The sequence below is a fragment of the Idiotropiscis lumnitzeri genome, chromosome 3 (assembly GCF_059441095.1).
Source record: "Idiotropiscis lumnitzeri isolate Australia: NSW breed Sydney's pygmy pipehorse chromosome 3, RoL_Ilum_1.0, whole genome shotgun sequence".
Classification (NCBI taxonomy): Eukaryota; Metazoa; Chordata; class Actinopteri; order Syngnathiformes; family Syngnathidae; genus Idiotropiscis; species Idiotropiscis lumnitzeri.
The window spans coordinates 6695885-6708059 of record NC_142393.1 but is presented as its reverse complement, the minus strand read 5'-3'; the positions used below and the strand labels follow the sequence as shown (position 1 = coordinate 6708059).

Below are 12175 nucleotides of genomic sequence, written 5' to 3'. Positions count from 1 at the left end.
TGTTTTGTGACAGCCAGCCGTATGCAATGTGACAACGTCCTTTCCAGATGAGCCTTCAGCAGTCGGCAAAGCTAATGTAGGACACCACTCTGGTCCAATCGAGATGTGTTAACCCACTTCTAATAAGATTGACCAAAGGTCTTGTTGTGTTCAGAAAAGTCTCAAGATGAGTATGTGGGGTCATGACATATAACGTATCGCTCAACAAAGTAAAAGTCGAAATGTTCCGTCTTTTAATAATATAAAAATAAAGTATTGTCGCAATGGCCTACTTTTTGTGTACGTCATAGTTTTCCATCCCACTCATGATAAACAAACCCAGAATCAGTGATCTACAGGTCAGGTTGTTGGTCAGGGGGATTGACTTTATTCTCAAAATAAGGTCGCTTTGTGTTTTTTCCAGCCAGTTGCGCAACTTTTGTAATTGTCCAGTTACCTTCATCCAGTCATTGTGCCAGAACAAGTGTAAGCAAGCAATAGAGAAAATGGCTTTTATTTGGAGGATGTGTGCTCTATGACCCAAAATCTGTCGAATCAACATGCCGTCATTGAAAAGTCGGCTAATTTCGGCCTGCTTCATCATGAAAAGACATCGAAGATTAGTGTGAGTTTTTCCCTAATAGGGACAATAGGCCAGTTCAACCAATTTAGCCATTAAGAGATTTTTGTTAATTGGATGTTGAGGATTACTGAAATTGATTTGTGGTCCATGAGTCGAGCAGCTTTGGACTATGGAGTACTCATCTTGAGAAATGCAGCCTGAAGTTGAAATATATCATTGGAGCCTTATTGATTGGTGTAACCATTCGGTTTAATAAATCACGCAAATCAAATTAATTGCAGGACTACACATGGTTTTGAATGGCTGCCGAGGTGCTTAGGTTCAAAAGCATTTGAACCTCAGATGTCTTACTTTAATGACACCTTTGGGCCCATCCAGCCCCCGTAACGAGGTGTGTGTGTGGGGGGGTGTGGGCGTGGGGGGGTGCATGCGGGTGTGTGTGTGTGTGTGTGTGTGCGTGGGTGGGTGTGAGAGAGAGAGAGAGAGAGAGAGGGAGAGAGAGAGGGAGAGAGAGATTTCTCACAGCATGGGAGGATCTGTTCTGAGATTCAGCAAGCGCTCAGATTAGTCTTTGCATCAAGATAATGAAAAGATTCAGCCTCCATTGCACTAATCACAGATCTATGATCCTGGAAAAGGCCCTCAAGTTTAAAGTGCATTACATGTTAAAGCCTAAAGGACATCTGTTTGGATTGAGATTTGGCTTGATGAGGAGTTTTACTTCATGAAGAGCAGATTTAGGTTAAAGATCAGAAGTGTCATTTTGACATGGGTCATTTCACTGTTGGTTGAGCCCGTGGCGCCCATTCTGACCACAGAATACAGGGAAAGACAATGAAGCGACACACGCGCCCTTAAAGGTCGCCTTGAATACCAATGTGCTCGTTATTTCACAATGTGCCAGTGTGTGTATGCGGGCGTGATTGCGCACGCGGTGGTCTCTCTAGCATCTTTGGCAGCTGTCTGGAGAACAATGATTGCTTCAGAGGAGCTGTTTAAAAAAACAAAACAAAACAAAAAATCCATGTGGCGACTTAGCGTGTGCCACTTATTCTACGTTCACACTACACTGTGAGAGCGTTTCGCTTCACTTAATTTGCTGGCGTTTCATCGCACAGGTGTTCAAAACGCAGCCACTCGTACACCAAGCTCCAAGCCTGGTCATGTTTTATTTATTTATTTATTTATTCTGTTCCTGTAGCGGTAGCTGGCCGTGTTGTAAAGCGCTGAATGTCCACACACGGCAACGATTATTTTCTATATCTTCTCTTTTCAAACAACCCGCAAAGTGTACTTGACGCCCGGAAATGATTGGTTGCCATGACGTGCCCAGAAAGTAACATTTTATTAACCACGCCCAAAGCGCGAATGGATGAATTTTTGTTGCTCTGCTCCGCATCCCATCTCTCCAAATTCGCACGCAATTACTTATTATTATTATTATTTGTCGTCTCCTACTTTTTTACGACTTCTCATGCATACTTAACCGACCTAATTGCACTCATCGCGCTGAGTCTCTCTTTGCCGCGTTCAACATTCCAGGCAGTCATCGCCTGCGACGTGAAGTCTCCTTTCAGTCCCTCCTCCTTTTCAATTCACTCAACTCTGATGATAGTTGCTGGCACGTAGCACTTTGTCGCCGCTTGGACAGCAGAGAAGATCTTGCATACATCATTACGTATATGTTTGCCCCCAGCGGTTGTGCATGTGTGCATTTCGCAACGTGTTGTGGTGCTTCTCGAAGGACTTAATGTTGGAGCCATTGCATTAGCGCCGTCTGCTTCCTGCCATCCTCCACCCAAATTATATTAAAGCGCTTCTTGTTTTTGTCTCATCAGCTCTTGCGCACCACGTTCATTATATACATTATGTATATAAACTACAGATGGAGGCGAGCAGGATGGGTTGATCCGTAGATGGATTGGATGTGAGAAAATTAGTCTGAAAACAATTGAGCCATTGTTGTTTAATAAGGAACATCATGACTCCCTCAAATGTACTTTTGTCTCTGGATATTTTGTTCCTGATATTGTGCGAGCGATAAATTCATGGAAGAGTGTTATGTAGGCCACCTTGTGATGAATGCTTAACATTAGTCTTCTCATTTTGTTCTATTTGTGTATTTCTCCCATGATGGCTCTCAGATTAAAGTGTTCATTGTGACAGGATGCCTGGTGTGCTCCAGGGACACGGTACCACACACGCTCCGAATATTATGACGGGCCGCTCATTGTTGTCACACATGAGTCAGTTGTCGGGGGGGCGGCAGGTTGTCTCCTATTGCTCCGGAAGGTTTCTTTTAGCTTTGGCGGAATGCAGTGGCGGGCCGTGCATTTCACACGTAGTAGGCCTTCAGTGAAGTCTGACTTGAATAAATCACCCTCATATTACCATCGTTTATGGCACAACGGATGGAGAAATAATACCCAGAAAGACGCTTCAACACGACTGAGTGTTGGACAACCGAGTTTCTCTTGAAAGGTCCGTCTTGAAAATGGCCTCGCAAGTGTATCTGCAATTAAATCCACCCTTTTCCCACCTTCGGCCATTGTGGTTTAAAAAAGCAAGACTATATTTATTTAGTCAAACGGTCGCCAGTTACGCCTTCCGGGTGTGTTGATTCCGCATAGCGCTGTCCCCTCACGAGTGAGTATCCAATCACAAAACGCGTTCATCACTTTCAGCGTCACTTCAAGCTATTTGTGATCTGATTGGCTATCGGAACTGTCTATCAATTCTAAAAGCCCATAGTCTTTGACCGAATAGATTCCCCCACAATTGTATCCGAAGGCCTAAGACGAATCGTGCATGTTACTGGTATTGTGAAATCTGCCCGGCAACACAAGCGAGCTGAATTCCGATTGGATAAAACCTCTCACCTAAAAATACAACACTAGGATATAATATGACATTAATGTGAAGAATATGATCAGTCCAGCAGAGAAGGCCTTGACAGCCCACCACTGCCGGAATATGATCAGAAAAGTAGTTGTTAAACTTCACTCGTCATCCTCTCTCAGAAGGGGAGTAATACTGATTTCTAAGCAGATACGGCAGTGGTTGCGGAGATGTGGCGCTTGCATTTACATGCCTATGTTGGCATTTGGTCCAACATTCAGTGCCAGTCCTGGATTCGTGAGATGAATGAAGGTCTTATCTTTGCGCTGAACTCATCAAGAGTTTCATCTGTTGGTGAGCGTTCTTGCCAAAGGATGGTTGGCATGTTGCTTCCTTGTCCTCGTAGAAGCTCTTCGGGAATCAAAGTACTGTATCGTGCTGTGAGTTGGCTTCCATTGTTGATAGCTACGGCCACTGATCCGTCCCAATCTCCCTTTTGTCCCCGTCCCCTCAATTTGATATCAGTGGCATCATCAGGTCTATATTTTTGTGATTCCAATTCTTTTGTTGTGCTTGTGCACCACAAATAAAGTATACTGTACTGCGCGACCTCCATGCGGCATGCTGCGCTAACTTTGATAGCATGCTAATGTTAGCCTTTAGCTCACGCAACAACCAAACAGAGCTTCTTTTTTTCCTTACATATCCATTTCCCCTCTTTTATATATCAGACTTTTTCCATAATGGTGTGCTCTTCAGTATCATTTTTTCCTACATGATTTAGTCATGGGAAGGTTAGCCGTTCACACTGTGTACAAAGAGGTGCTATTGTGTCATCATCACGTGTGCTCTTCCAAGGTTTGGATGTCTCGCTCTATCCCGGTGAAAAAGTGAAGCCTTGTGTGTGTGGGGGTGTGTGTGCGTGTGTTTGCGTATGCTTGCGTGTTTGTCCACTCAATCCAGATGTGCAGGAATGGCAGCATGTTGTAATGTTTCCTGTTTTGCAAAACTGAGGTCACCAGAGAGATGTGACGTTAAATTTGTGGGATAACGATGATGAAGAAGATGGGGAACTGAAAAGGGGAAGGGAGGATGCTAACCACGACCGAGAATCAAAAGTAAACATGAAATGAGAAGAATTACGCTTGTGTATTTGAAATTCCCACATAGCTTGGCCTTTGAGTCCGCGAGTTTAACGCTTGCGCTATTTAGCGTCCACGTTGCGACGCAGGCGGGCGCCTTGGCTACCTGGGGGTAGCATAAGAAGGATAACATTTAATGGATGCAAAGTGGCCAAAACGGTTTCATTCTTTTGATTTCTATTTATTAAGCACCACTGTATGTTTTTTTTTAATGTACAATATTATGCAGTTATTTTTCATCATCAAACGACACATTAGTATTTTTTTTCTTGAGTGGATGGATAAATTACATTTTCTGTCATTTCAATGGGAAAATATATGACTCCTTACCCTTAAAGTATCTCTGATCTAAAAAAAAAACTAAACAAAAAAAAAACGCTTTATCGTGTAGCTCAACCACACCAATCTATCATTTATATCATCACCGCATAGCCTGAGGAGATTCTCGTGACAGTAACATATGTGCACAGTGCATGCACATGGACCAGACAAGAAAGAGGACAGAATAGAAACCGGCGCCATTAGTCAAGTCTTCATTCATATTGGGCAAAACAGGTGAGTGACTCAACAGAGTCAGGAAAGAATGCAGCACGACTTCACTAAAACTTCCTGCAAGGCCATAACCATTAGCCTGCCTTTGTGAAGTTTCTATCCGGCTAATGGACAGAAGAGACAAGTGACCCAGGGGAGCAAAACAAGTACACAGCAGTTTTTTAACCATCGCCGCACGCCATCTACTTTTTCAGAGTACAACTTCCCTTACTCCATCTTGTCTTAGAATTCAATTCTAAACTGGAGATTGACCAAATGGAAACACTCTCTTAACAAATTTTCTAACACATTATTCATAAAACCCGTGTGACTCAATAATGAGGCCAGTGGAGTGTTTTTTTTTTTTTTTCTCCTTCCCAACACAGACATGGAGCACGCGTGCACACAAGCTCTGAAACGCATACACAGGAGCTTAAACAAGATCAGTGTGATTCATGCGCACCCCTGGGGAGCAGCCGACTCTGACAAGGATATTTGCATTTCTAATCCGCCCCCCGGCATCACCATCCCAAATGCCCCAGCTGGGACCACCGGAGCCAGAGCAGATGCAGGCCAGGAAGCATTTTACGGACATGCACTCTCACACAAGCACACGCACGCTCATCCAGACCGTAGCCAATCAATTTGATGCCAGTGTTGAGCAAAGCCTCCATTTAGGGTAATTAAAAGTGTCCAATTAATGCCTACGTGTGTGCGCGTGTGTGTGTGTGCGTTGAGGGTGTTGGGAGGGGGTTTCTTTGTTCCTGTTACTGGTCTGTGTACAAGCTCAAATAATCCATGAAATGCAGCGACTCACGCAACCGTCCTCCGTCGTTTACAGCACTGGTCCTCAACCACCGGTCCGCGGGCCACTTTGGACCGGGTCATAGCAGGGTGCACAGATGAGAAAAAAATATATAAAAAAAAAAAATTGTTAACAATGTTTTTATACGTAACTATACAGTACGTCACAGTCAAATCCAATACGTGAGCCGTATTAGAACATTTTATCCATAACTTAGTTTATAATAAAGTATTTTTTGTGGGCTGAAAATTTACCATGGTAATGAATAGGTCCCAAAGCATTTACTCTAGTTTTTTTTTTTTTTGGTTCTGTGTGAAAGTGGAAGGGTGGATGAGAGGTTTTACTGTGTGTAAAGAGGTTTTTTTCTGAATAACACATATCATGGTGTGCGTTGTCATTTTTCTGTCCTGTCGAGAGTTTTTCATGTGAGAGGCACTTTGGTGTTTTAGTGTGAGTTTTTTGGGGTTGTTTGCTGTCGAGGAATCTTTTTATTGTGAATTTTCTGCGTATGGGAGCTTTTTGGGTGCATTTACATTTATTTTTTGTGGGGTTTTTTCGGCAGTTTTGAATTTTTGGTGCATGGAAGATTTTTGTTTCTTTGTATAAATGGCTCTTTTGGGTGTGTAAGTGTTTTTTTTTTTTGTGCACGCAATCTTTTGAGTTCACTCTGGTTTCTTGGTGAATGTTTTCTTTTTTCAATTCTATACTGTCCCTCAAAATACAGAGTACTGAAAGAAAAAACCTGCTGCATTTTACGTGTCTCTGTTAACATCGTGTGAGTTGCTTAAGTTTGAAGCACATAATTTCCTCAATGAGCTGTCCATCCCTCGGGGCTCCCCTGCTCAATTGTCTGTGGCCATTTTTCCTTTGGGGGAATCAACCCTTGACCTGGAACGGTGTGAGCCAAGTGCTCCTCTGTGTGTTGACGTGTGCGTGTTGAGTGTACGCAGCATACTTGCATGTTTGCAGTCTTCTGTCTGCAGCTGTTGTTGCGATCAACACACAGTTTCCCTCCTCGTTCAGCAGACTTGCCCCCCCCCTCACCCCCCCTCATCTCTTCACTCGCCATCTGGACTCATTTGTGACAGGGAGTTAAGTGATTCATATTTCACGTTTTGTAGTAAGTATTGGATCAAATTGAGTTTTTTGTGACATTAATTGCTATGAGATGGACATTTCATGTTAATGTCGCTTTAAATTGAATTGGGCTGGCAGACTCCCATGGGTCTTTCTGATTTAGTTATGAAAATTTTCCTTTTTTTGTTCCCCACCCAATGCTTCTAGTTGGACACATTTTACGATATGCGGGGTCAGCTGATCAGTTTGAAATTGACCACGGGTGAACAGACTGCCCTTTATTTTACCATCACATCTCTTTCATCAACATCCCCTGCCACAAACTTGACGACACCCTTGAGAGAGAGAGTGCAGACATCACAGCGGCTTATTGTATGTGATTTGATACATATTGGTTTGTACACGTTTGAAATAATCCAGCTGTGAGCAAATCAGAACTCGGAGAGTGGAAAAATTATTCTCCACTTTAGTTCTCTGGTCTGTGTTTTTTGTGTTGATTTTTTTTTTTTTATGCAATATTGTCCATGATTTTGATATTTTCAAAATTGCTGAAATTGCATTTTTCTTGTCTAAATGTAATGGGCTTGTTCAAATGTAATAGCCTCACCTCAGGTTGCGCAATACCTCGCGAAAAAGCAGATGTAGTAAAGCACAGCAGCATCCATTTGCTAGTTGTGGACTCCAACAGCGGAGGATTATTGTCAAGCTCCTGATTAGTCTCTTGCATTCCAATTTTCCAATCAGGCTGATTCATGTAATATTTGTGAGTTTTGCTGATTTGAGGATTTTTTGATACGACTTTACTACAGATATCGAGTGAGGTGAGGCAGACAGTATTCGCTGCCTCCTTCAGTGTGACTGAGGCAGCAAGTTCATTTTTGTTAGGTAATGAGTATGCTTTTAAATAATTTAGAATTTGCAATGGATAATATGGTCTCTCCACTGAGTGCTGATATATATTTTTTCAACATTTTTTTTAGGCCTGGCTGCAAATTTACAGTGCTAAATTTGGTAAAACCTCACCGCTCATCGTCATCAACAGATGAGTTATTTTCCCATTGAAAAGTTAAGATGGCTGCCTCAGGCGTTAGTGCAGCTGCTTTTGCATGACTCGCAAATACAAAGTGATGAAAAAAAACAAATTAGGCTTGACTGTGTGTGTTTGTTTGTATCTATTGTACATTATCAGTTAAAGGTTTCCGGTTACTTTCTCGTGCTTAAGAAACTTTAAACGTGGTGTAAATCCTTGCTTTGCAGTTTGCACAATTTTTAATCTATAAAAATATATATTTGAAATAAGTCGTATGTTTTTCACAGAAGTGCTCTCCACTCACAAAACATCCTTGCACTTCATTCACGCAGAAACGGTGCTTGCTCTTTAGAATTGCTCTCACATAACAATTTTTCATTTACTAAAATGAGTCAAATCTACTTGGGTCCAATTTCAAGGTTGACATATTAAAACAGATTTCCTGGAAACATGCAGGCATGGTGTCGTTTTCGATGTTCTTTAATGCTGCTTTAGATTTTATGGTCCCTCACTGCATCTTCTACTGGAAAGCCCTTGCGGAGTGTCTCAAGAGGCAAATTGCCCGAGCTTACAAACACGCACACGCACGTGATAAACAGCTGCTCAGCATGAATCTTTGCAACCCAAGCAGATTACAGAATAATTGGGAGTGAGACAAATGCCATCATGAAGCCCAGTGAGAGGCTTTTGGTTTATTTTCCGATGGCCAAAGTGTCAGAGTTCACTTAAAGGACACATCTGCATTCTTTTGGTGATGAATTTTGCTCAGTTTTTTTTTTTTGTTCACAATATACACTAATAAGAGTGACCCACATTGCTGCATGTGTACCCTTCATCTTGAATTTAACATCAGTCAGTGGTTTGAACATCGGCCCTTAAGTGTAATGTTATATTCCGCCATCCTTCATTTCCCAAAACATTTTAAATTAGTTTAATTGATGGTTGTTTGTTTAAATCTGACCTGCGATTAGCTGGTGGCTAGACAAGAGTGCACCTCGCCTTTTGCCCAAAGTCTACTGGAATACACTCCACCCCACATGTGACCCTTTTGAGGATAAGCAGTATGGCTGGATGTTGTCAATGTTTTTTTAAAAAAAAAAAAGGCTGCAATGTGGCCTTTCATGTCTAAAAATATCCCTTTGTGTTTGTTTGCGTGCACTGCTGCAGACCCAGAATCCCAGAGGAAGAAGACAGTGCAAAATGTTTTGGACCTGCGTCAGAACCTGGAGGAAACCATGACCAGCCTGAGAGGGGTTCCGCTGAGCCACAGGTCAGACACAGGCACACGCAAGCAAACAGACACGCAAACACATGTGCGCACACACACACAGAAATAAAAAGATAAATAAGGCCCACAACACATGCAGGTTGTTACTGGTAGTTATGGGGAAATTCTTAAAGGGGAAGTCAAGCAAAAAAATTTCTCTACAATAATATATTCTATGTTCCTCCACTAGTCTAAATACAGTATTTTGTTTAATAATTGCACTTTCTGTTAACTGAAAATGACATCACAGTGCCTAATGACCTATCTTGCAAATGTCACATGACCAAACTGAGAAAACAGGTGAGCCGTGGCGGTCGTTATTTGAGTCCATCAGCACTGGAATGCCATTTTCAGTCAACGGCAAGTCACAAATGGCCGCCTCCTGAGAAGGATTAAAAAACGATGGATTTTTCTGGTTAATGCGTCTTCCACCAACGCAATATTAATCGGGATTCTGTGTTTAGAGTAGTGCGGGCGCATGGAATATATTGTCAAGAAAAGTTTTGACTTGACTTCCCCTTTAAGAGCCTGCACACTCTCTTATCAAAAACCTAATAAAAGAAACCGTTTATTTTGTCATTCAGTGCCTACGCTGCTCTGCCGAAATGATGCGGGATTAGTTCAACGCTACCTTCAAAGTCGCCCATGCTGATGCACACTCATGGCTCACAAAGACACCCGCTAATGCTCTTGATTATGCATGTCTTTCCTCTCCTTTTCTCTGCTTTTTTTTTTTTTTTTCTTCAACAACTGGCTTGGATTTAGAAAGTCAGCGCGTGTGTGTCTTTCAACCTTGGGCGCATGCCTCACCTGTCACGCATCCTCTCTCACGCTTTCTGCCCTTCAGTGTCGAGCTCGCCTACATGAAGAAGAGCACATCCGCAGATGCTCGCATGCTGGAATTCATTTTTTTTTTGCTTTTTATACCAGGGAATGCTGTCATAACCTTCAATCGCTTTTTGGTCTCACTTAAGACATCCTACAAACGGTCCCGAGAGAATGTATGTGCAAACTCTGTCTCGTGGGGGAAAAAAAAATAAAACGTATTGTCTTCACTTGATTAGCATGATAAGTGGAAGAAGTTGCATCTTTTTTTCTGCAACTTTACTACATCACAAATGCATTATAACAGCATGTGACTATTTTACTTCTACCTGATGTGGTTCAGAATCAATATGTAGGGAAAAATGCCATTATTGCAGGCTAGCTAGGTCCTAGCCCTCTTTTTTTTTTTTTTTTTTTTTCGCCACTTCCTTAACATTTGCGGACTGCCAACGGTGGGTTGTGGGTGCTCATTGCACATTGTGCTGAGCTGACTTCGTACGAGGTCGTACTCATTTTGCTAGCTTGCGTTAGCATGCATCAAGAGGCCGTTGTCACGGAGAGAAATCGTTCACTTTTCAAATTAAAATATTTTTCAGCCTTGAATAATAAAGAAACCGGAAGTACTGCAATTTTTTTTTCTTTCATCTGTGTGGCCTGCCATGGCCTGATCCAAATTGGCAAGGGCCCAGTGGTTGGGGACCACTGCTCTACAGTAATCATTTTAATTTTTTTTTTTTTTTTGTAAGTTGGATCAACTCAAAATTTCAAGGCAACAATGACATTTTAAGTTGGGAAATGTTATGTTTTGCTGTTGTGAAAATTGTCTAGCCCGCCTTTCACAAGAACTAAGAGTTTACAGAACTTGTCCCTTTTATGTTCCAAGAGAAACATCACAGAATTGACTGTTGGCAATACAATTTCATGGAGCAAATATTAGAATTTGAATTGTAAATTTAGTTCAGCGCTTCTACCTGCATTTAGGCCACCAGAGAGAGTGTCCACTGGCACTGCTGTCACCATATTCTACCTTCACAATCTAATGAGTTGAAAATAAAAAATATATTTTTTGATTTAATACGTCTCTGACAGTGGTAGTCACAATGTTTATTGAAGGACCCGAGTTATTTTATTCATAATCATTGCCATAGTTCAAACACCATCTTTCTCATTCTATAGCTGTTTGGCGGGGACCGTGTGCTACGACAGTGATGACGCTGCTGCGTTTTCCATTTCCAGTCTGTCCAATCGCTCCTCTCCACTGTCATGGCGCCACGGTCAAGCAAGCCCACGTCTGCAGGCTGGCGACGCCCCATCCACGGTCAATACCCAATCAGACCTTGCCCTCCGGATCAGCCGCACCTCCCGCATCCATCTCATCGAAGATCTGGACGACGCCGATCCGTCCCTACTGAAAGGAGACTACCTGAGCGACAGTGACCTCGGTGGGAAAAGCCCCACTGAAGATGATGAAGATGATGTGGATATTGATGATCTGGGGAATGGGTAAGTTGTATTTGCTTGTTTCATTGGTGCTTAAAGGGGAAGTCAACCCAAAAATTGTCTCACCACGAAAATGTTCGATGCAGGCCCACAAGTTAAAACGTGACATTCTGATTAATATTGCATTTGTGGAATATAAATTAAGCAGAAAAATCCACCTGTTTTAGTCATCCAAGATTTTTTGTCACTGTAATTGCTGCCATCTTCATTTGCTTCATTTCAGTTGCTCAGGGCTCAGCTAACAACCATTCATGACTCAACTTGAGAAAACATGTGAGCCGTTACATGAGCCCAACTGTGATGTCATTTTCAGTCGGCAGAAGTGACAAAATTTGCCGCCCCCTGAGATCGCTAAAAAAACGGTGATTTGACTGTTTAACTCATATTCCACAAACACAATATTAATCAGAATATCGTGTTTAAACTAGTGAAGGTGCATAGAACATTTTTTTTTTTTTGCATTTTTGGGTGCTGACTTCCCCTTTAAATACTCGCTGTGTCTTATTCGCTCTCTGGAAGGTCGTTTGAGAATCACAAGATTGTTCACTGTCTGATTATGATCAGGAAGTTGCAGCCTCCCTGCTGCTGTTTGTTGACT

The 12175-nt window shown here is 42.2% G+C and overlaps 1 protein-coding gene across 5 annotated transcripts in view; it reads left to right on the top strand.

The window, feature by feature from the left end:
• The window catches only part of nav1a (neuron navigator 1a), an 86536-nt gene that overhangs the window by 28077 nt on the left and 46284 nt on the right, over positions 1-12175 (top strand). For all 5 annotated transcript variants that reach the window (XM_088290202.1, XM_088290203.1, XM_088290204.1 and 2 more), the window contains 2 exons: positions 9153-9255; positions 11254-11580. In XM_088290202.1, coding sequence (XP_088146328.1) covers positions 9153-9255; positions 11254-11580 — 430 coding nt within the window. The remainder of the gene's footprint in view (positions 1-9152; positions 9256-11253; positions 11581-12175) is intronic.